The 25,914-nt window shown below is 37.4% G+C and overlaps 1 protein-coding gene across 2 annotated transcripts in view; it reads left to right on the forward strand.

The window, feature by feature from the left end:
- THADA (THADA armadillo repeat containing) overlaps positions 1-25,914 on the forward strand; it is a 153,449-nt gene that overhangs the window by 104,070 nt on the left and 23,465 nt on the right. For both annotated transcript variants that reach the window (XM_042884616.1, XM_042884624.1), the window contains exons 31-36: positions 6,192-6,277; positions 17,592-18,001; positions 18,308-18,429; positions 20,158-20,230; positions 22,036-22,180; positions 24,208-24,339. In XM_042884616.1, the coding sequence (XP_042740550.1) occupies positions 6,192-6,277; positions 17,592-18,001; positions 18,308-18,429; positions 20,158-20,230; positions 22,036-22,180; positions 24,208-24,339 (968 nt within the window). The remainder of the gene's footprint in view (positions 1-6,191; positions 6,278-17,591; positions 18,002-18,307; positions 18,430-20,157; positions 20,231-22,035; positions 22,181-24,207; positions 24,340-25,914) is intronic.

The raw sequence follows: 25,914 nt of genomic DNA on the forward strand, positions 1-25,914 counted from the left end.
TTGATGATGTTGTTTCAGTGCTACGTGACATGGGCTCTGAGAGAAAACAGATTAAAATGTGAAAAGCTGCCTTCTGAGCGCAGTTTCAAAACACAGTGTATAGGCTATTGCAGAGTTGGAAAGCTAATAACTAAAGCACTAGGAGATTTATGTTTAAATCAGTTGCTCACTGTATGTGTAGGTGTGCACTGCCATAAGCTTTGTGGCTCCCATGAATGACAGTTGCTTGTTTTCTAGATCTTTCTTTGGGTATAGCTTAATACAGTGCCAGCTTGTCCTTATTTATCAGTAGCTCTGTAAGGATAAAACTCCCAGTGGACTACACAATAAAGATTGGTTGACTGTAGCGGGATGCAAACATCAGAGGAGATGCACTTCTTGTTGCAAAGATTTTTAGCTGATGACTTTAATCCAGATCTTCCCATATTGATGAGAGAGGTGGCAGGTTTTTCAGGTCAGTCTTAAATCATCGAATAGACTGTCTTAGTTTAAGAACCGTGCAAATACTCCCAACATCTTAACTGAGTATCATGCAAATACTCCCAACAATTTAACTGAGTATCATGCACTATACTGTAGAGTTCTTAAGTTTCTATTACATCTATTACATCTATTTACAGATGTAGCAGAGTAAATCACTTCAGAGGAAATTTCATTTCTGTGTGACAGGCATAAAGCACATAGCTTATACAAGTCTAGGCAGGGAAATGGAGATGTGTCATTGCTGGACACATATAAGAAGATTTTGGCCACTGAAAGAAAAAGTGTTTGGCAGAGATTTTCCATTCTTCAGGAAGCAGCATGCTGGAAATTGATCAGGAGAAAAAGATGCACTGTAAACTTCAGATTTACTTGCCAGTGAGCCTACCTGAGGAAATGAGTCCGTGAAAGACAAAAGTTGTTGAAAAACAAAATGAGAAGTTGCGTGGATGCTGTCCGTAAGTACCAGCTGATATAGGATGTGTTGGCCTTGAATCAGTTCTTCCCTGAGGTTATAACAGAGCTAAAGATGAAATTCTGTCTTCTATTGTAAGCAAAATGTCAGACTTTTCCTTAAATACTATGGAAAAGCTTAATCTTGTGGAAGGGTTCTATCCAGGAACTAAAGAATTTTTGCAGCCTTTCCAAATCTGTAGAAACATAGAGAGTTCCAGTATTGGTGACTTTTCAATTAAAGGTCAAATAAAGAGTGGGCAGTTCATTAAATCATTTTTTCTCTTTGGAAATCAATTTGAAAACAGTCACACAAATCATAAGGATGGTTCTCTTTTTGTAAACAAGGCAGCTATGAATTGACCTTATGAGGAGAAGATGTATTTGAATCTTTGTTCTTTATTTAAAATAGTAATGTTCCACTTTGACAAATGAGATCAGAAAGCAGCAGTATTTGGAAGAATTGAAATAATCCATACGCTTTGAAAAGCTTGGAAACTATATAACAGTTCTTCTCAGAGCTTTAACCCAGAAGTTTTCTGGGTGTCCCTATGATACACAGTTATGCTAAGATATCTGCAACTAAACTAATTCACAAGAAAATTGTTCTGGGCTTTTGTTTAATAGACATAGCCTAGCAGGTTGCATTTAAAATTTATAATATAAGTATTTGCTCACTTGAGTTTAAGCAAGTGTGATTTGATTTTTATGTCAATAAGCACACAACAAACAGTGTTGTGTGCTTATTGCTCTTGTTCTGTTATTTTCTGATTTTGAATTCACATACCAGGATTGAAAATAACATTATAAAGAAGTCTGACTATTCTGTTGCCAATTACTTGTTCAGCCTTAATGATAAAAAATTGGCTAGTTTCAAAACATGGTGTTCTCAGGGTCTATTCCAGAAATCTGCTGTGATTTGTCAAGATTAATAATTAGGAAGCTGATGACTATGCTTTTGGATTTTTATCTGCAGTTTAACCACACCTACCTAGAGCAAAAATAAAATAAAAAGTTTTTTAGTTTTTTTTTTCTTTTCCCATTAGAAGATACTGTTACAGTGTAACTTTGGGGAATTAAAAACAAAATCTCTAGGTCCTTTGAAGTCTTCAGTTGTGTTAGCATTTTTTACTTCATTTTTTTCAGTCACCTTGCATCTTCTGCTGAGTTTCAAGATGATCTATGGGGACACAGAAGTTCCTTCTGTCACTGTTTTATTTGGATTTATGAATTTAAAATATTGTTGCCCCTAGGCCTTACACTTTTTGAGTAATGATCCTTTCAGTCTCTGCCTTTGCTTCTAAAGGTTGCAAATGTCTTCTCCTTGCCTACATAGTGAGTGAAGCCAGTAATGATGCCTCTTACATGTTGCTCCATGCAGGCCAAACTGAGTTCAGTCCCCAAGTCAGCCTTTGACCTCTCTTTAGTCAGCTACATTGAAATATTCCTATTGGCTGTTGGTGAAATGTAATGCTGCAGTCCATCGTGAGCTGATTTTGTATTTCCACCTGGAAAGTCAACACCCAATTATATCATGAATGTAGAGAAAGCTTCACAGTGCAGTAGGAGTAGGCTGGCTATAAACTTGAAATCCAAATAAAAAAAACATGCTGAGAGACACTTCTGAAATTTATCGCAGAATCATATGTGATTGTACAATTGCAGGGGTTGGAAAGGACCTCAAGCGGTCATCAAGTCCAGTCTCCCTGCTAAAGCAGATTCCTTGCAGTAAGTCACATCAGTAGTCATCCAGATGGGTCTTGAATATTTCCATAAAAGGAGGCTTCACCACCTCTCTAGGCAACCTGTTCCAGTGCTCCATCACTCTTACCTGATGGTGTAGTGCTAGTGGTGGCAATGGTGATGAGGAGACGGTTGGACTAGATGATCTTGTCGGTTGTTTCCAACCTTGTGATTCTATGATTCTATGATTCTACCGTAAAGAAGTTCTGCGTTGGAATGAAACTTACTGTATTCAAGTTTTTAGGCCGTTCCTCCACGTCCTATCACTACGTACCATCAAGAAAAGCCTGGCCTCACCATTTGCCTCCCACCTCCATTTAGATATTTATAGACATTAATAAGATCCCCTCTCAGTCTTATTTTTTCAAGGCTGAATGGACCCAGTGTGCTCAGCCTTTGCTCGTAAGAGGGGTGCTCCAGGCCCTTTATCATCATTGTGTCCCTCCACTGGATTCTCTTCAGAAGGTCCCTGTCTTTTTTTGTACCAGGGAGCCCAGAACTGGACACAGTACTCCAGGTGAGCGCTCACCAGGGCAGTGTAGAGTGGGAGGATCACCTCCCTTGATGTGCTGGCCACACTGTTTAAATGTGCCCCAGGATGGCCTTCTTGGCCACAAGGACACACTGCTGTTTCATGGCAAACTTGATGTCCATCAGGACACCCAGATCTTTCTTTGCAGAGCTCATCTCCAGCAGCTTATCCCTTGACCTTTACTGATGCATGCAGTTATTCCTTCCCAGGTGCTAGACTCTACACTTGCTCTTGTTAAAACTCATCAGGTTCCTGTCTGCCCAACTTTTCAGTCTGTGCAGGTCTTGCCATTAGTACGTATGCTCAGCAGTGCTAATACAATATTACTAATTATACAGTGCTACTAAGTACATTATATTGTCTTGATATCCATTTTATATTTCTGTGTGGACATTCCCCTGTGAGATATGAGAGACCTAACAGCATCCAGCTCTGTGCTGTTCAGAGTCAGGTGTAGTTTATTATCTGGAGCAAGCTTACGATGTATTTATTTCCATTAATATTCAGTTTGGAAGAAAAGTGAACTAATTTTGGGTTTGGACAAATAAAGGAACATTCCAGATGCTTAGAGCTCCTACCTTTGCTACCACTGTGACTTTCTTGTTTGGAAACAAATTTCCTCAAAGCTTGTTTATGAGAAGTCCAGTTTATTTGGGTATCTGCATTAAAACAGAAACATCTTGTCCTCTTTCCGTTCTCATTGTTTAAGTTCTGCATGAACAGGTCATCTTAATTGCTGCACAGTGTACCATTTGAAATGTCCTGCATGTGATTTTTGGCTGTCGGGTCTGTTATGTAAATCAAAAGTTGATTGTCTTAAAGACTCAGCTTTCTGCTATAGTCTCAACAACACTGAAATTTCTTGGTTTTGGAAAACTGAGTTTCCTGTTGTGTTCGTCTGGTTCATATGACCGAGAATTCACTAGCATCACCAGAGCAACAGAGCAAGCCAAGAACAAATGTTTGGCGTGTTGTAAGCTAAAAAAGCCTCATTTCAAAATCAAAACATGCATATGTGCATACACAGAATGAAGTGGTAAATGCTAAAGAGCTGGACCGGAATGAAAAACATGGCAGTATTGCTGTTGTCACTTCTTCAGTTGCATCAACCATATTTTTCCTAAGGCACAGTTTGTAAAATCCAGGGAAGTTAGTGAACAATAAGTTTGTAATCATTTTTTCAAAGGAGCTGAAGTGCAGTAGGCCCATTATGTACCACATTTTAATTTAAATGTCATGGGTGCTTTCGTCCATTTTGCAGCTATGATGGATCTCGGTGGCTTTTTGTTTTGTTTTGTTGTTGGTTTTTTTTTTCCTGAGAAGCTCATCTGTCTCTTTTTACAGAGATTAAGCTTCCTAGACCTATGAATATTTCTTATTTGTTGTTTTTTTCCTCTTCACAAAGGTGTGGCAGCAACTATATGCCCAAGATACACAAAATAATTTTATTTAGTCTGTTTGGAAAGAAATGAATCTTCCTACTTCAGCTTTTCAAAAATAGGCCGTATTAAAATTGCTTTGACTTCTCATGGTATCAGTTCTCACTGATGTGCATCTTCTCTGCAGGCAGGGTTTTTGCTGTCTAGCTTGAAAGCAAGTAGTAAGAGGCAAGTGTGAAAAAACTTTGGGAGACTCATGAGTACTTCACTAGTAAGAAAGTATCAAAAAAAAAAAAAAATAAAGTGAATTTAAGCAAAAGATTAAAAAAAAAAAAAGTCTTTTTGACAGAGAAGTCCTGGCAACATCTACTCTCATGTCTGTTACAGGGTAACATTGTAAAGGATAAAAGTAGTTGCAGGTAATTTATAGTCGTTACAGTGTTTATGACTGGAGGTAAGATCAGTGCTTCTGGTGAAAGCCGTCTTTTTAATGTGGTCATAGAATAACTCTTCATGATCAAATGCAGCTACCAAACTTCTGTGCAAGATCTTCAGATCGTTCGTTTTCATGTCATAATCACATATCTTATTTGAAGAAGTTTTTTTCCTCTTGAATTTTAAAGATGTTACAAAGTTTGGAATGTTTGTCGTAACATAATTAATTAACAGTTTTTTGAAAGAGCTTCGATGTCAAGATAAGCACACAAAGTAAGTGCCAGATAAAATAAAAATGAAATACTGAACAGAATTACTCATACTTCAAACTTGTGCCTTGTGATTCTAGAAGTTTTTCAGTGCAAGTCCCATTGGACTCATCAGAATAATTTCTCTGTTTTGAACTAGATTTCCTGTTCAATATGAAGTAATACTTCAGGAAAGGTTCTCCTGGCTGAAACATACAATGATAATAATATAAACAAAAATAAAGATGTTAATCTTATATAAATATGTTAACCTCATTTTACATTTCCAGTTTGAGAGAATGTGTTATTCACTTACGGCTTCAAGAGTTGGAACAGAAAGAAGCTTATTACCAATTTGTATTATGTTCTTCAAATCCCCAATATTCTTCTCCAGGAAAAAAATGGTCTAATTTTAAGAATGTTTCTCTCTAGTCTTCATCAAAACAATGAGAACACTGTGGCTGTTAAAAAGCTGTAGCAGATACATGTCATCATCATTTTTTATTATTATTATTTATTAACTGGAACAGTAAGACCTGAAGACTTATTTTTTTTAATGCATTTAATTACACACATTATCCATAAGCAAAATAAAGACTTGCCAAAGCAAGCTGATTAATCCAATAATGATGAAATATATAAACTGAAATTTGGTGGAATAGATGGAGGAGAGGTGTTAGGATTCCTGTTAGGGAGACTGTCATTCACAGTGGACCAGAACGTGAAGCTTAGATAACTTGGCCTATTTATTTTGCACATGCAGTCTAATTTGATCTGCTGATCTTCGTTAAGTAAGTAAAACAGACCTAAGACAGTCCATATAGCAAGAGACATCGGCATTTTTCCAAGCTGTTGTTTCACTATTTTTTTTCTGAGTGTAGATGATAAACAAATCTCATAATTAGTAATTTGATTTTGTAGGCCAAATCCTTGTTTGGTGACCAGAGCTGCTTTTCTTGATGTCCTTGTGATGCTGAGTACTCACCTGGGGAATTCCCAAAAGCAAGGTAAGTCAAATGTAGTGCTTTGGAAATCAGACTGAATGTCTGTGAGGAAAATTCTGAGCTGTACTGAATCTAGAGAAACAATAACATGCTGCTTTCAGTCATGGTACCTACGGAATGTTAGAGACCTTTAGGTAATCTAGCTGGTTCGTACGAAAGAACCATTTATTCTGTCTTCCATAGAGCTACACCTGGAGATTGTTGATAGGATGAATGTGATGCTGCTCCTTGTCAAATCTTGGAGCAATGATCTTGCAATATTCCTAATCCTAGAACTGCGTAACAGCAAGAATATGCCTTCCAGTTTTTCAACATGTTTTGCAGATCCAGAGCTGTAAAACGAAAAAAAAAACATAAACCCCAGATTTCCGCTTTAGTCTTTCCCCAAAATCATGGAGACCTTTTGAGGCACCTAGAATTGTTTTAGCAAAACTGCATTTTCTGACATTAGGGAGTTTTGTAAGATGCAGTAATGCAAAATGTACTGTAATTAAACAACAGGGAAAGTGAAGGTGTGGAGGAAAGAATATACCCTTTCCAGTGTGCCTGTATACAGGCAACTTTAGGTCAGCTATAACCAGCTTCCATGTGCACCTCTTTTGTTTATTTCTTACGAAAAGCTGAGTAATAAGTTACCTTGTCAAGGAAGGCAAATAAAGAACAGTACGTTAATTTCATTAAAATTCCTAGTGACTAATTTTAATACTGCGTTTAATGCACTGAAGTAGTTCTTCATTTCAGATAATCGTGCTTTGTGTGGTAGATGCGTTTTTGTTTAGATTTTTGGTAGAAGTATTTCCTTTTATTCCATAGTTGCTGTTCATGTTCTTTCACGTGGATGTGTAGTTCTAACAGCTGCTCAGTTTTGAATAGCACTGGCAATAGTACATGCCCATAAAGAGTGATAGCTGCCAGGAAGATGAGTTGTTGATGAATGTATCTGAAAATAGTTTGTACAGATAGGCTGCAGAATGTAGCCCTTAAGAAATAAACATTTGTATACAGTATGACCAATGTGGCAGGTGTGTTCTGCTATAGCAAAAGATAAGGTGATGTGGAGCATGGGGACAGCTCAAATCTTTCATGTCCAGTGAAGAATCATCGTCTCATGTAGGTCTCAGGTATCAGGGTCTACTATTCAGGAAAGGGAATTTCTAGCTAGCTTTATACCATAGGTCTCATTCTGTTGAGTACTGACCACTGTGACTAGATACAAACTATATGCTTTTTAGGGAGGAACAAAACCTCTACTGTAAAGCAGTTTCAGTATAGCCTGACTCTAGGGAGAAGTTTTCCTCCTGACTTTTTAATGTTTAGTACGGGTGGGCTATACCTATCAGCACTAATACTCTTGTTACAATGTATATTTACTTAAGTTTCTTAAATCCTGGTATGCCTTGGTGGTTATCCTTTGTAGTAATTAAAAAAGTCGAGCGCTGTTTAATGTCTGAAAAAACAAATGAAAACAACCCCCCAGAAAAACTCCTTAGGCATCTTTCTTCATTTTCATGAGTATGCCTTTGTTCATGGTAGCCCCTCTTTGGAAGTAGGTTTTACACTGTGCTTTTAATTCTGATTCTCTACTTCTTCAACTCCTTTGTAATATGAAGCATCCCAGTCTTCATGTTGTTCTCTTATTCTCTTATATTAAATTTTTTTCATCAACTTCTGATAATTCTCATCACTCACCCTTCGACTCCAAGTTTCCTCTTCCAGGTGACTGCTCTTCCTTTGTTTACTTTGGGGGCTTTATAATTCCTTTATCAATTTATTTCCTAATTTTATTATCTTTAGACATCAGTCTGTTTTGCTTTTTAAATAATTGCTGCACATTTGCAAAGGTCTCTGAAGACCTCTCTGCACCGGGAAACTCCCCTCTTTTTTCAGTGCTCCTGACGGTGAAGAATAGCCCTTTGAGCTTGAGGGACTGCAACATGCTGTGGCTGGATTACAGGCTGTACTGGATTCATTTAATTTTCAGAGCTTACGTGGATTGTTAGAAATGTTGGTGCTGCATGGTGGAAGAATTTCTGTAGAAAGGAAGCAATTATTTTTGCTGACTCTCTGCTGAGGGATAGTTCAGTAACATTGTCTTGCTTTAAAAATTCACTCCTATATAAATACATAATGTCAGATTGCAGGCAATATCTACAGAGAGTAGAGACTTAAAATGGAAATATGCTTTTGAAAACTTGAAGACACATTAGGGACAAGTTTATATATCAAATGCAGAAGCACTTCTGACGTGAAGGGATATTATGTTTATATTAACTAGAACCCGAGTGTCCCATGACATAGTGAAAGAAAAACCAAACTCATCAGTTAAAAATGAATGTTTTGAGTCTCACATTTAAATGTTCTGTGAGAAATCGTTATTAACTGAAGCTTTATACTTCTCTGAGATTAAATATCTTGTATATGTGTATCTCTGGTTATGAGCCAAGTTTTCTCTCTTTTAATCTTGATTTGTGAAGTTGTTTCAATGAATAAAGGGTGAAGGACAAATCCAAATAAAACTGTTTCTTGATGTGTTTACCTAAGAGGCCCCAGGAAGTGCTGTATATGAGTTCCAGGCCACAGGCTGAAACTGATTTTCATCAGCATAAATGGGAATGCAATGTAATGAGCCTGCGACTGGTTAAAATCAGACCACTTCTAATTGATTATGCCTGCCTAAAAGGGCTACAATTACAAAGAGATTTTCAGAGTACAGCCTTGCCTGGGCCTTTCCTACATTACGATTATTTTCTGTAAGTGATTTGTTGTCTTCAATTAATAAAATCAGTCTCTGAAAGTGCAGGACAGCCCTTAGGGAATTTGCTTCACAAATTCAAAACAATTTAAATTGTCAGATAAGGAAGGCAGGGAATAATGGATACCAAAAGCATCTTGTCCAGATAAAAATGTATTAGTGACCAAATGATGATTATTTATCTTAAAATAAATAATAATAATAATAATAAAAAACCAAATAAAAAATAATAATAATAAAAAAGATTTGCTGATTTGGACAGAAGTGTTGCCTAATTCATCTTTGTAGGAAAATATGGATCTCTTTTCATAAGTTAATATCTAGAGCCTTTGGTCCAGTTCCTAATTAGGGTTTTCTGAAGTAAAAAGGCAATACATAATGCCAAGATTATGTAAACCTTTTTTTTTAATCTATTTTTTTCGGTTATCAATTACAGTAAGAACTCAAGAGAGTGAACCAAGCTATTTTTAAAAACAAAAATTAAAATGTTTAGATAAGAACAATACTTTTGCCATATTGGGAGCAAACAGAAATTCTTACCTGATCTAGGATTGTTTGATGAGCTACTGCCTATCTTCAGTGTTAGCAACAATTAATAATAATACTATCTGGTAAGTTTGTTTGTCCACACCTCTTTGGTGTATTGTCTCCACAGTAACTGGCTTTACTGATGGAATTACGTCTATAAAGATTTTTCAGTCTAATGGATAGAACAATGTAATTCTCTTTCCAAAGGATTTTCTAGTGTTTCTATGTTGCTAGAGAGCAGTTAAGTTACTCCTCCACAGGTAAAAGAGCACCAAAATGGATTGTGTGGAAAGAAAGGGAAGTTGGAGGAAGCAAATGGCTCTTACAGGATTTTTTTTGGAGGGGAGGAATGACTCAGAGTCCAGGTGATTTACTAAATGTGTCCAGCCTTAGCTGTGTTTTTTTGTAAACTCACATGCCTTGTTCAGTGGAAGTCGGAGGGATGTCCATCAAGCTCTAGAGGTACAGGTCTACATGAGGATCTATAGTGTCCTACTCAGGTTATGCCCTTTCCCCTGTTGCAGTGTGGATGTGCTTTGCGAGGCACCGAATACTAGGCAGTGCATCCGAGGGTAAGATTATTCTGCTGAACGTTTGGACTTTCAACAGAGCCCATCACAGACAATCCTACCTTCAAATCATCTTCTGGAAATTAATGTGCGAAGCTAAACAGTAAGATGAAGGCATTGCTGTGATCCTGCTGTCTTGAGAAAACAGGAGCTGGGGCAGGGTACTGCAGGGTAAGGTCAGAGCTGGGATGTTTTTGCTGTCTGTAACCAATGAAGAATGCCAAAAGGCAAAATAGCCACATTTTCTTTCTTGCTAGATTTTCAGAACAGTTTTCTGATAGTACTGTGTACAATTCATGAAGTGAGAAATGGATGTAAATGATTAGAACATACTAGATTAATAAAGGCACATTTTAATAAGGGTTGTGTTTAAAATAATAACAGTAACAACAATACTTGCACATAAACTGTTCTGCTGAGTCAGTAAGTCAATATAAATGTAATGGACTGTAGAAGACAAATCAGGGAAAAGATGAAAGAAAATCTTTTAAAGATAATCCTCTCTACAAAGGTTATTCTTTTACCCTATATGTGTTCTGTCAGTCTCCTGGCTGGTTCAGCCTGTCATCGAGTATACAGCATGTTCAGAATTCAAATTTGATGAGAAAGAGAAAACATTCAAATAGCAAATGTGAATCTGTAATTTAGAAGAAGCTGCTTGAAGTCTAAGTGTGTATTTTTCCTTTCTAAATTTATAAGGATAAGGATTTATAAAGTTCTTGTGATTAAACAATCTCCACTGTTGTCAGCGGTAACGAAGTTACTCAGCATTTATATAATTGATCCTGTTCATAAATATCCTGTTTTGATATAAAAATTCAGCAGCCTGCATTTTGCTCTCACTAATATATTTTTCCTGTGTTTTACAAATGAAAATGTGCATTTTCTTGATGTCTTCTGAGCAACCAAACCTTTTGTAGATACAGTATAGTTAAATCCTCCCTTTGATCAGCAGAAGCAGTTGATTTAAAATAGTAATTGTACATTGCACATATAGGTATGAATCAAAACCATGGGCAATAACGTGCAATTGCAGGAATCTCTTAAATATGTTGCCTGAATGAAATTATTTGTAGGACTTATTAATAGTGTTGTGGGCTGTGCCCAATTCCCCCCCTTCCCCATGCTTTCTTTTGTTTTTTTTTTGTCTGTATTGTACTTTTTACTCTTTCTCATTTTGAAAGGAAGCTAAATGGTAAGTAAAGTTTTTCTGCAGGCTAACTTAAAATCTGATAAATTTTAAATGGTAAAAATTTGGCAGGAGCAAGTAGGTTAGTAATTTTAATTATACTTTAACTTCCTTTTACCTAAATCCCTAAGAAGTATAGCCAAACAAATATTGTGAACAAAAACATTGGCACTTTGCTAATGCTTGTTTTCATTATTTGGTCTAATTAGCTTAAATTAAAAAAAAAAAATCCACCGGAACACATTGAAAGCAATTTTTGTTCATTTTGTCAGAAATTGTACAAACTCAGTTTGTCAGTGTGTTGACTGTGGCACTTATTATTTTGAGTCACAAAAAAGTGAAAATTTGAAACATATTTATAAAATCATTTAAATAGTCTATGTCTACTAACATGACATTAAACAAGTCAAAAGGGAGTGTTGTTGGATAACCAGTGTTCTAATTCAATACATACAGATCTAGAAGTCCTTAAGTATTGGACTTCAGACCACAGTGCAGTGGTCTAAAGATTCATCAAGACAGCTTGCATTTTTGTTGCTTTGATTTACCAATATGCATTCAGAATAAGATCCTTTTTCAAACATGAACCCTCCCTTTTTCATTTGTAGCTCATAGTTTATGAACATGAATTTATGAAGCTGAGAAAGAAGTAGCTTCCCATTTTACGTAGGAGAGCTCTCAGAGAGCGCTGGTGTTGCCAGTTCTTGATGATTTAGCACAGCGTTTGAACATCGTTTTTAAAATGCTCAGAGGAATCCCTGATTCCAGGTCTGTAAAGTTTCCACCTCATCTGGAGCAGCCAGCAACCCCATACCTGTGAGTACTGCTGATAGCAGGCTTGCCATGTACAACACGGTCACTGCATTTCTGTGGTTTCTGCCAAATAATGCTGAAACCAGAATATTTGTTTCACTGTGTGAAGGCTGGCAGAGAGGAGTCTGAGAGAGCTGAAGATGGGATCGTTGGAGGCTCATGTACGTGGAGTGACTGGAAATTGCACACATCATGTGATGGACATGCTGTGGCTTGAAGGCATTACAAAAATGAGTGGGAGACAGTAAAGCAAACTGACCGAGACTGATGCAAACAAATACTGGGGGAAAGGAAGTGGGGGCATGGAAAACCAGCGGGCAGTCAAGGAAATGTAAGAAACAGGAGGTGGACTTGTGGCACAGACATGGGAGGAAAGGAAAAGTGTTTTTGAAAAGACAGGGGGTGTGCAGTAAATGAAGGAAGATAGAGCATAATATTGGTAGGATGCTGTGCTGAATTGAGACTGTGGAGAAGTGTTAGAAGAAATAAACAACTACACGGGAGAGAGAAACTGGTTGTGGTTGTTAAAATCAGTTTAAAATCCTGTCCTCCTGTGAAGATGGAAAGTGCTCATCCTTCCGTTAACTTATTTCAGGTTCTCTTTAGATTCCAGTATTTTGCAGTGACTGACTAGCACTGCTTCCATCGTTTTTTTATGGTTTTCTATCTATGCAAAACAAAGATGGAAAACCTGGTACTATTCAAGAGAGAAACCATAAGAAAAAATAATCTCAGTGTCCAGATCAAATGCTTTTTTTTTTTTTGTTTTCAGAACTTTCATTTATATTACAGCAAATGCAAAGGGATGCTTCTGTCAGCAGCAATTCATTATCAGTAGGTTCTGGTAGTTCCTCAGGTTTGTAGTTTTGGGTTGTGTTGGGAGTACTGATACTTGGTCTCTGATGTTGAAGTACTGCAGATGTCTTTAAAACATCCTACTTAAAATATGACTTTCTCCCGATCATAAACAATTATTCAGTTCTACACTGTTCTTTTTTCCCTTTTACCAGTTCCCTACGCATTCTTTTTTCCCTCCTTCCAGTTGACTTCTCCTAAACTACTTTTAATAGGAATGCAAGATATGAAAAAAGGTGCATTTCCTTAGTATTCATCCAGGAAAAATTCTTCTTAGCTTTGAAGCTTCTTAGCTTTGTTTCAGCCATCCCTATATTCGTGTGATCTCCTTAGGTTTGAGAATGCAAGGAATTTTAACCTCTCTTCGGTCCATAAGTTATTCTACCTGCTAGCAGATCTTGGTGAATGGTGACGCACACTCAAATTTGTCATGACCCTGTTCCTTTCCTGTAATGTATTGCAGACACAGCAGTATTTCATTTTTGCTTTTGTAAATTTTTATTGTCTGACTATACAGTGTGTCTGTAAGTTTTCTGATGTCTGTTATAATTTCTTCCCTTTTCCCTGCTTTGTTCTTGTCTTCTTGAGCCTCTAGTAGGAAGATATAGCATGGGTGTTCAAGGGGCTACATACAGGAGTTGATCTCTGTATTTATCTAAAACAATTAAATGTATAATAATCACAGATTTGGGGGGAAAAAAAACCAAACTCCCACGAGAGATGTCGAATTGGCAGCCTGAATAGTCCATGTAAAATCACCAAGTCTTAACAAAATATATAACCAGTACTGTATATCAGCTGGCAAGGTGATGAACTCTACATTTTAAATGCAGAGAGAGTTCACATGATTTCTGTTACATTGGAGCATATTGTAGAATCTGAGATGAAAAAGCAGCTGAATCTTCCATCAGCTGACAGCTTGTTAATCCCTGTACAAGAAAGTATTTCTGTCTTTATGCATCTATTTATTCCATCGTCTGTTCTCAGAATAGTCCCTCCCTGCCACTGCTGGGAAGAAAAAAAGAAAGCAGACAAGTAATCATAGAAGTTTTGCAGCCAGTTGCAGAGGGTACAGACTGCAGAGATGACTAAATTCTGGGGAGATTTTATAGCTGGAGATTTGTCATGTTCTTATAGTTCCGTTCTGCCCCTATTTCTTTCCTGTTTATTTTCAGATGACCAAAGATTTTTTTAACTTCATATAACTGACTGAATATTGGTTGATCACATATAGGATAAAAAAGCAAACTCTCAAACCTGCCCCCAAAAATGTGAAGTCCCCTGATGTCTAAAAAAAACCAAACAAAACCTTATGAACTAGTTTAGGGAATGCATATATTAAGTAAGTGATCTACTTTCTTAAGTATTTGTTGTTTGTATTGAAGATATGGATGTTGGATGCTTATTGCAGTGCTGTTGACTTAAAGGAAATGAGGAAGACTGTGAGATGTTTGTGCACAATAGTGAGGAGAACCAAATGGTTGTGTAAGATGTGTCCCTTCTTAGAAGTGAGTCTTCCTGGCCCACACGGATGAGGCAATCCATAAAGAGGGGAAAAGATTAATCCTCTTAATTCTTGGTGACTTGGTTTGCATCTCTTGGCCTCCTGGATAAGACTGCTTGTTGCCAGGATCCTCAATTGATCAGCCAAAATTTGTTCGTTCTTCTCGCAGCTGCTGGTTGTTGAAATTCTAAAATAATTTTTTGTTTGTTAATAAAAGTATGTCTTTACTGTGTTTTAACAGCAGTGCCAGACATTTACTTTGGGAACCAGCGTGGTTTTTGGGTTTAGTCAGATATTTTAATATAAGCCAAAGAAAAAGTGTTTACATAAACAGAAGACAGAACATTTACATGAAAGCCAGGAAAGATTTTTCAGCGATTAAGTTGAAAGCAGAAACGTTTCCTCTGCATTGTAATAAGACAGGGGTTTTCTTTCCTTCTGTATGTATTTGTGTGAAAAAGTCTTGGAGAACATGCAGACCACAAGGTGAATATAGAAGGGTTTGCATTATAGAGTTCGAGGGCTAGGCAAATATGCAGAGAACTGTACTGTGCTGCCAGTCATGCTGTTAAGGCATCCAGTTTTAAAGAGCCCCTCTGTAAAATTGGCTGTCAAATCTTAATTACTGAGGAAGACCAGAAGTCATCTAGTGGCTTCCAAACCAGAAAAAGCAGCTGATGCACAGAAAACAGGATCTGTAGCAGAAAAGTATTACATTGCAATCTTTGCTAGCTAGCATTTCTGAGAGCTATGCCATGTTTTTATATGAAATTAATTTTCCCTCCAAAGAAGAAGATAGAGTGAAGTTATTCTGACCTTATAAAATTTGAGTGAAGATTTATTGCATCACATCTGAAACTCGGTGCATGGCCAGCTCCTGGCCTTTATGCAGGGATCAGTGCTCCCTTGGGTTGCAGGCTCTAGTAAAGTTGGCAATATTGGCACAGACAAAATGAAAAACACTCGCATTCTCTTCTCATCATTCATCATTTCTGCCCACCTAGTACTGCTCCTCTTTACTTTGCCCCTTCAGCTTTGACCCTTGCAATCTGTATGTTTTCTTGTTACTTCCTTGCAGGTATCCTAGCTATACCTCAATGTTAAACAACACTAATAGGAAACCAAGGGGCTGCTCTTGCAGGCCTTAGGAATACATATGTGGTAAGGACAACTGAGGTAGTGGAATTGTCTTTCACCAAAATGCAGCAGGTAGGAAGCTCCAAACCTGATAGTGTCTGTTTTAAAACTGTTGTCTGTGGAGTACAATAAATCACTGGGACCACAGCCTAATCCCTCTCCAGGGCAACCAGACAGTTCAGAAACTAAGGAATTCTGGCAGCTGGATACTTGTTATATGACATAGGTATTAATACTAGTTTATGCTGTAATGCTGGTTTTTATTGCCGTTCTGTTTGGGAGGGGCTTTGGAAAACGTAGCAAATAAAATACACAAATTTACATGATATGAAATGGAAGCCATCTGTGTCATCTAGAGGATTACCCTGCCACAGAAGCTCACAGTGATATTGCAGTTTCTTTGACTACATCAAGCCCGTTCAGAAAAGAAACTGTAGTGAAAATGTGTATGACAGAACTAACGGTTAGGTAATATGTCTGAAAATCTTTTTCAAATACCTAATTTCTTTGAAGCTTGTCCAAAATTACTTGGAAAATGCTTCTGCCTTGCATGCTAGACAATCAAAAGCATGCCAAGTTTCTATGTAAATGTCAAACATGCTAAGATGACTTTGAAAAAATTTGAATATGAAAGAGCAGGATATTTAACTGTAAATAGAAGGATTAGGGAAATGTCTTCGAGGGCAACAAAACAGGAACCCATATTTGTACTGCAACTTTGTGTCAAATTCTGGATTTTAATGGTAAAATTTGGATAGGCTTGTTGGTAGTACTCCCTATATCAAATGTCTTGTAAATATTGTAGAAGTCTAGCCAAATTTGCTTTAATCTGTATATTTACCTTTAATACATTTTGATACAAGAAACAAACTTCTAACGTCCCTCAACACCAGTTACAGCACGGTTCTTTTCTATGCTTGGGGTTTTCTTTATGATTGTCCCCTATTTCACATTTGTGTTTGAATTTTGTGGGATGTAGCAAATTTGTTTCTTTTCACTACAAGCTATACAGACATCTAAACTATACAAAAGTCTTGGATTCCATACTGTACAATTACTTGTTCCTGCTCATGATGAACTCAAGGAATGCGAGGATTTCATAATGTCTGTGTGAGAGAGAGCTGTCAGTTGTTTCTTTCTTTCATTTTGTGTCAATATTGCCAAATCACTGCGGCCTAAAACACTCTGGCACTGCAGACAGCACTGATCCTTCTGGTAACTCCAAGAAGTGGTGATGCAGTAAAGTGCTGTGCAGTCTGGGGAGGTTGCACCAGTGTGAGTGACCAAAATGCTCCTGCCTTCATGTATGAGATGGACTTCTGCGTAATTCCTTTCTTTTTTCTTTTTTACCTGTAGTAAGTGTTCAAAGTTAATAGGCGTAGGGTAAGCATACTGGATTTCTTTAATCTGTAAGTTCATTAGATTAATACACACAGGATAGAACTGAGTGGTATGCTTTTCTGACTGCAGATGTGCAAAGGATGGACTTTCAGACAGTGGCCATGTCCTTATTTCTCCTGACTTCAACAGCAGCTGGGTTAGCCTGAGCATTTTCACTTTTTGAGCTATTCTATGAAGGGTGGTATGATTGTGCAGTTGTATTTGTGTGTTTTGACTTTCCAAACTACCTGTACTTCTATTCATATATATATATATATATATATATATATATATATAAAAGTATGTTTGCATCAGTCACTTTCATCACTTTTTGAACAATTTACAGTTTTCAGAAGTCTATTTTATTTGTTTGTATTCAGACATGAATAGACATGCTATCTAAGAAAGCTGTATCATAACTCAGAATTAGTTTTAAATTAAGATTTACATTTTTGTTTTATTTCTGAATTTGCCTAAGAGGCCTTTTGCATACTTGACAATTTTCAACTTCAGAATCACTTGATTGTCTGCAGCAGATGGTAACATCGTGTATTGGTCAACTTTACTTAGTTTACTAACTCTCTTTTCAGGAATGCAGTTTGTTGAGTTTTGGGAAGAGATGAACAGAGTTATTTCAGAATCGGAACTGATGACAGGTATTCCCTACTTGACTGCAGTACCTGGATTGGTGCAGTATCTTCAGAGCATCACCAAACTTGTAATATCAGTGCTGTCAGTGACATCAACTGCTGACACCCAGAGCAGCAGTTCACCCGCTGCAATGAAAATAGTCAAGCCATCATTGTCAATAGTTCATCTCCTTCGCAATGAATTTCATGAAGTACGTCTACTTGCACTGGAAGCAGTACTGCTCTGGCAGAAAAAAGTGAATGCCAAGCAGACTGCTAGAGAAGGAGGTGTACTGTGTTTGCTTGTTGATTTGGAGGGCATTCTCCTCTCAGCGGCTCTGAAGGAAAAGAATCTTGAGTGTTTTTACAAGGTAGGAGAGTGCTACTGTATTGATGTTTAATGTGTTTTCAGTAAATGATAGTCTTAATTTTTTACAAGTATGTTTCAAACATGCATGATGTTTTTTAAATACTCTGTGTAATTTTTTTGCTTATATAAAACAGGAGCTTTGCTGTAATTCTGCAGAATGTTCTTGTGTAAAAGTAAAAACTTTGTTCCTTTTTTAGCACTGCCAGGAAAACCTTCTCAGAGTGAGGTTTAAGTCAATAGAGTGTCAACCTCAAATACATGTGTTCACTAGGATTTTTTGTAAATTCTTTGTGAATTGTGTGTGCAGGTGCTGGAAATTCTTTATAATATGGATCTCAGAAACATGCTTCCAAAGACTGAATGCTCTATAAAAATGAATCCAAATGAGTTCTTATCCTGGAGCTTAGACATTGTGGATAACTCCAGCAGGTACGGTCTGCCATGTGTATTTAAATACTTCCATTTAAGATACTCAAAATGTTCAAGTGCTAATTGATTGGTGTTAGAGCTATCTTAAAAATTCATGTTTCAGAAAAGTGAGTGTGGCTTAGTTTGAAAAAAGAAAGTTCTTAGGTCTTTTAGAGAAGTTAGATGTGATCAGAATTATTAAAAAGGCCCTTAAGTTATACTGGTGAGGACTCCATAAATGCCCAGCAATACACTTCATGAAATTTACTACAGCTATTAGATGATAGTCAGTGAATGCTGCTCTTTGCAAATGGTTATCAGGGAACACCATAATGGTTGGAGTTGATGATCCAAACATACATGAATTCACTGTGAATCTGCCGTTCGTTCTATTCTGATTTATCCGTTGAAAGTCTGTAGAAGTGTCAGACCAAATTCCATTTGGATTAGCAAAAAAGGTTGAATCTAGGGATTAAAACCATAGACCTGAATGGTCCTCACAAGATTACGTGAATTCAGGGTTTGTTTCTTCTGCATTGTGGGTATCCAGCAAGGCTTAGATTTATGCAGGTAGTATATTCCATCCTGTAGATTTGATGCATATTCTAAGTGCTGACGCCTGTTTTTCACATCAGGACACAAGTATGAAGCCAGGACAAGGTTTGAGTGTACAATGGGAGATTCAATTTTCTTCTCTTATACTTTCAGACCTTACACAGTTACACAGTGCCTGAAGTCTTAACTGGACAAGACTGGCAGCTCTTCCTCAGGCTTTTGAAATTGCAGTATATATTTCAGAGAAATTGAGAATCTGAGCTGAAGTTCAAGTGTACAGCATCTTTTTGAATATGCCTGCAGAAAAACCAAAGTGTTCACTGTGTGCTCCACTCTGTCAGTATGTGTACTGAAACAGCACTCCTTCATCAGGCTGCTTCTGCTAAGTCAGCAGAAAATGCCAATGTGTGATGCCCTGAATTAGTTACTGTGTCCATCTATTCATAAAAGAATGGACAAATCAAGTGAAAGTATACAGGCATGGAGAGCCTATTTCTATTAGTGGTGGTAGACTCTTTTTGAAGTTAAATAAAAATCATGCCCCACTATTACCAATGTATAATATTTAGAATATAAAGTGTAGAACAGCATGATATAGCTGTGCATATATTTGTCAGGTTTAAATGATAGTGTGCAGTGTTTACTTCTGGAATGAAATTAGATACACATGGTGAAATAACACTGGCTGGTGCTGTTGAAGAGGGAAATCATTGAAATAGCAGACATTAGTGCTCAGTGTTGCCATTCCCTGCTGAGAGACCAGCCTCTTCAGGATGTTAACAGGCACCATCTCCTCTAAGACCCTGCTGGGCAGGATGGAGGCTCAGGAGCCAGTGGTTGGTGCATTGTGGTGACATTTTTAGCAGCTGTGGAAGAGGGATTCCTGGAATGTAACTCCAGCTCAACGGAATGCTTTTGTTTATCATTTAAAATAATGTCTGGTTTCTTTGACTCAGGTTCCATTTTCAAATTTGTTTTTCTATAGGAAGTATGTAGATAGAAAAAACAACATGAGAGGTGGACTAAGAGCATATTACATTTGTATATTAACTGCAAACTTAACTAGAGTCAAGATCTGTAATGTAAACTGAAGTTTACATTACAAGTGTGAAGTAGGCTGTGTTTCTTCTAGAGATGAAAAGATGGCAAAAGTAACTGCTTTGTTTTGGCATGTTCTTCACCTTGTTTTCTCAGCACTGAAGTTCAAAGCATGGCTTTCAAGTTTGCCTCAAAGTTGGTTGTACATCTTTTAGAGAACCACCAGCAGGTAAGTGGAACCGAGCGGCCTAATGATTTTGTAGTTCAGGAGTTTTTGGTAGCAGAAGTAGTATGGCTTCTCTTGGTCGTGAGTCCCAAGCTTGTGTTCTTCTGTGTCACTGTACCTTTTATGGCTTTATGCCTTCTCTGAGCACAGCGCTGTGTTCTGAAGTGAATCCTCCACCAATGTTCTCTTAGTATATCCCTTTGAAAGTAATTCCAAGCTAAATACACGAGTAAATTTTTCTGATGGATTAATTTCAACTTCTGATAGCATCCAAAGTAGTCATTCTAATGTGGAAAGAAGAACGCCTGCAGCAAATTAGCACCCTGTACTGAATTAATTCCATGTCCTACAGTGCAACTCTCTGTGGCTTCTGTTCACTGGGGCAGCAGGAGAGTAGTTTCTCATTGAATTTTCTATCACAAATTGAATAAATATAATAAGCCTTGTAAAAATAAGACTCTGTTTATCAACTATTTAATTTAGATTGTTAGGAACACAACTTCTGCCTCGGATTTGTTTTCATTTAAAATAGTCACTCTGTGACATCACATATATATGCACAGAGCAGTGCTAATGCAGCTTTTAAGGTTAGAAAAGTTTTATTTTTTACGTTTTCAGACATACAAAAAATAATTCATGGATATTTGATTTTTTTTTCTTGTAGCCTTTATTTTTGTATGAAATATGCAGCAGAATCAGTTCGCAAGTATGCTGTGCAATCTTCTGTCTCATTAAAAAAAAGGCACAGAACTGCACATAGGAATTGGAAAAAAATAAAATGAAATATGTTGTTAATTCTTTTGTTTAAAAAAGGCAAAACGCAAGGACTTCAAGTCATAAACAATAAAATAACCATATAAACTTGGGTTCACAAATAGACTTGGGACATATCGTTGCTATGAAGTTTTCTAACAATTTATGAAGAGGAGCTAGTGAAAAATTCTGGCACGATCTGAGCTGTTGTAATGCTAGAACAACTTCCTCTAACAAGCATGTAAATCATGGGAGACCTAAGACATCTGTATGGAGAGTGCTTTCTGCTTTATAAAGGATCAGGTATGCTAGGAGTTTTACATCTAAGTTTCTTTGGGCTTACATTCAGTTTATGCATCTGTAGGAGGGATTGCTTAAGATAATCCACGTGTCCAGTTAAATCTAGGGAACTGTAATCCCTGATGAGATTTTTACTTTGCTTATCCCAGTACAAAATCTGCAGGACACGCTCTGTCTCTGTGCTGTGCTTTGCTGAAACGCACACACTTACCACTCCCAGTGAGCAGAGCACAAGAAAGCCTTCATTTGTCCCTTGATGAGTCCTTGTGCACTGCTGTGCCTTTTAACTCTATTCTCTTTGTTGCTAGTTCTCTTCTGTACCTTTTTTACAGATGCAGCTGCATTCACCTACCGCTTTATCAAGCACTGTATTGTTACCAAAATGCCTACGATTGACTGCTGCCATTCCAAATACATGTGCCAATTTACACATAGGGTGCTCTTGGAAATTGCTTTCCTTCATTACAGTCCAGAGATCTTTGGCTTTCTTTTATAGAAGAATTGAGGACACAAGGATGTTTTAACGTGAAGGGACACCATGAGTATGTTGCCTATGAGTGCTGGTATAACCATAAGATAATCTTCTGTCTTAACTGTGACATAGTCAACTTTTGAATGGATGCAGGTATCACCACCTTGGAAAAAATGCATGAACTGATGGGTTGTATATCTTCAGCAATTTGTAGTTTAATGGGATAGTGACCAATGATACAGGGTGGTACGGCTTACTTCTCCGGTATGTTTTGTGCTTTCAGATTTCAGAAGAGGTCTTGAAAACATGGGTTCAACAGTTAATTTATTTTTGTGGAGATGAGCAGGAGACAGAGATGCTGCTAGCAGCTGCTGAAGTACTTAAAAGTATAGCATCACTACTTCTGATCAGTGAAAAGCTTGTTCTTGGTGAGTAGTTTGAATATTGTGGATCTTTCCTAATGAAACCCAGTAATATGTGACTCAAAATGTATTATGTACATATGTATGTACACCATTTGTACATAAACAGATCAAACAAGCTATTCTGACAATTTTAAGAGGACAATGTACTAAATATTATTTACTCAAATAAACTATAAGTGTGTTTAAATCCTGATAGAAGAAGCTCGTGTAGAGCTTCTTTCAGTAACTCTGCAGAGAGGAATGTGAGGTGCTATAATGTCTCCAAGCCACTGTACGTGTCTGCACAGATTTCATGGCTTCCTCTCTGACCCAGACCTTTCTGGCATATTCTGTTGGTAATGTGGGCATACTTTAGTTTAACACTGTGAGCAAAATAAAGCTGTGTTGGCTGAATGTTGAAATTAAAGGGTTCAGTCTAGAAATGAGGACCAACATGTTCTATGATGAGAATGATTAGTAATTGGATCACATTATACTACAAGAGGCATAATTATTTGTTTTAAGTTAACAAAGCTAACCAACAAAAATCTTCATAGCTTTTTCAACAATGACTGAGAAGCAAAGTTATGTAAAATTGTGTGGTCTGTTGTACAGAAGAGGTAGGATTTTGTTTTGTTTTGTTTTCCTTTTAAAAACCCCAACCCATTTTTTGTTTCTCCTCTGAACACAGACTAAGGGGATTGTGTGACTAAGGGGCCAGGGAATACCCACAAAAGCATTTATCTACCAGGGTAAATAAAAGCCCCTAAGGTGTTAGTGGACAGCCATCTAAATTGGCTCTTTGTTCTGAAAATCAGACCTGGGGAAGAAAGATGGAGAATCAATATGCTATAAAACCTAGAACTTTGAGTCTGGAGTTCTTCACAACGGTGTATCAGTCCTTTCAATGAGCTTCCTTTGAAGTACATTCATTAGAGGAGGAAGGCCAGCACAAGTCAGTGTGGCCTGGATTGCCTCGTTTCTCCTTAATGTTGTTTAAGAGTTCAGAGAAAGTCTTTCTGGAAAATCCATTTGCAGGCTTCCACCTCTCTGGCAGGTATGATAACAACTTGTCTAGGTGGGAAAGCTGGTCATTAAATAGAGAATAGAATATTTATTCTGCTCCAACTATGCCAGTATAAGACAATTATGTATGGTGTGCTAGGAAAAAGCAATTTCTTTCTGAAATGATTATACTCTATATTCCCAAATAGGTGCTATTCCCAAATAGGAAAGTTATGTGAAATATGGGAATACTTCTGCCTGTGAAGTTAAGCCTAAAGCAATTCATTTTGGCCAAGCAATGAAATATATTTAATTGTCTGGCTAGCCTTGTAATACGAATCTCTGATAGAACTGTTGATAATACATTTGAAGCAAACCAGAGCAGCAATGAAGCGGGCACTTTGTTCTCTGTGATTGCCAGAAAGTGATAGCATCTAATAACTGACTGCCTCCAAAAGGGATGTTCCAGTGAATTCCTTTCATGAGGATGCTCAATGAGAGCTGGAAAGTCACTACATCTTAATCATACCCCAGCAAACAGAGGAGTACAGTCTTGTGATTTCTGCACTACATCTAGTCATCCTTTGTTTTCATGTTTCTTGTGGGTGATGGCATTTCTGGCCAGCACCACCAGCAGTATCTGAACAAAACTTAGTTTAACAGCCCACAGGCAGATCCCAGTGTGCTAGTGGATCTCTAGCAATAAAACTTTTGCCAAATAGGAATTATGTAGTCCTAGAAACTGTAGAAAATTCACAGCACTCAAAACTTAAAGTTCAATACAGAGCTATCTATTCTTTGGACTGGATCTGGAATGGTGTGATCCACTGTTTTAAACCAAGCAGAATCAACCACCTAAAATATACAGAAAATATTTTTGATCATCTTTCCAATTGTCTTCCCAGTGTATTGCTAATGCATTCACTGTTTCTCTGTTTCAGTGTTTCACTGGATTTGTCATGTTTAAGTGTGAAGAGAGAGCTCCATAATTATTTTGAACGTGTATAAGAAATGGAATCCTAATTTTTCTCCATGTATATGTATAGGTCTCTCTGATACCCTCGCAATGTGGAAATGTGTGGTTCTCCTGCTGCAGAATGAAGATTTGGTAGTAAGGGATGCAGCTGCTGAGGTTCTACAAGCGGCACAGATTGAAAAAAAGAGCACAAGTGGATCAGGTATGCTCACTTATCTTCACTTTTAAATAGTATTGGATACTTGAGAGACTGAAGTATTTCTCTTCATATCATAAAATTCTTCCTAACTGTAAAATAATTCATGTATCTCTTGAACACGTACCATGGAAGATATCAGTAAGTTGAGATTTGACACCCACCATGCTTTTATTATTTTGTTTACACTGCTCTTGATGTAATTTGCAAATGGTTATATGGATGTGTACAGAAGATAACTACAGTATTCAGCTTTATGGGTCACGCTGTTGATGAGTCAACTGTAACATAAGAAATAATGCTGAAAAGTCTGTGACACAAGCATTAGTCTAATACAGTGCAATGGAAGGTGCTATTTGAAACCCAGATTATTATAATAGCCTGATCACAGTGCAACGGGAATCTGGGAAAACCGTGCTCAACTCATTGATTCATTATTAGACCTTGAAATCCTTTTAGATAGAGATCAACAAAGACAATTCTCAGCACACCCACAATGTGCTTTCAAGGACAAGGGCCCTTTGTCTGTATGCCCTAGTTTACTCAACCCTGTTAATTTTAAAATAGCCACAAAACTTGAGTAGGCTTAACTAATTAATGTGTTTTGCTTTGAGAGTCTTTGCTGAAGCATTCTTCCTTGTGTTGTGAATAAATAAGAATTTGCTACCAATCTGTTCTCGCTCTGGTGGTCCCTATGGGTCTGTGCTATTCAGTAATGCCTCCACCAGCTTGTCTGTAGTCAATAAAATGTAGTTGACCTGCTCCACATGCCGGACTAGTGATAAAGCATCTCTGTGGTTAAAACAAACACGGCAGTACGAGTGTATGTTTTCTACTGCTGGAAATAGAAGTAGCTGTGAATGCGCTCAGGCAGCAAATACAGTTTTGAGCTGGCACTCAAAACTGTAGGGGTTTGGGATAGGAGAAGGTAAGGGAAAGGATGTATGCAAGACAGCCTTCATCTCCCTGTTAATTCCTGCAGCTCTCTCATCACAGCTCTGACAATTTATCTGGCCTGATTCCTGTATTTTGTCCCTTTTTCCTTGTATCCTTTTGCCAGAGGCTATTCCTCTGTAGCTTGATGAGATGTTCAGGGCTCTGTCCTAATCATTAATACTATGGTCGTATCAGTACTTGCTGATATAACTTACCACTTGGTAAGTAGAAGAGGCCAAAATTGAAGAAGTAACATCAGAATTATATTTTAGCTTCAGTGTTCCAAATCAGATAGGGATTTCATTCCCTAAACTTACTTTACCTCCTTAGTTGTACTGAGAATACTAATATGCGTATACCATGAATAGCAGAGTACACTGCTTTTGAAGATGCAATCCAGTTTCTTTCTTCCTCCATTTAACGTTTTTATTATTGTTCCTGCCTGTGAACTTTTTTCTGTACTAAACTCCTTTATTTCTCTGTGCTTTGCCATCTGCCTTTCACAACAGGAGCACACTGACTTTTGCTAGATAAAAGCAAACTTCACCTTCAGTGTTTGCTACTTTCTTTTATGCCCTATGTTTACATAGGTACAAGTATGCAGTATGGTTGGATTGTTGTTGTTTTTTTTTTTTTTAAAGACAT

The sequence above is a fragment of the Lagopus leucura genome, unplaced genomic scaffold (genome assembly GCF_019238085.1).
Source record: "Lagopus leucura isolate 7727_CA_CO unplaced genomic scaffold, USGS_WTPT01 Super-Scaffold_73, whole genome shotgun sequence".
NCBI lineage: Eukaryota > Metazoa > Chordata > Aves > Galliformes > Phasianidae > Lagopus > Lagopus leucura.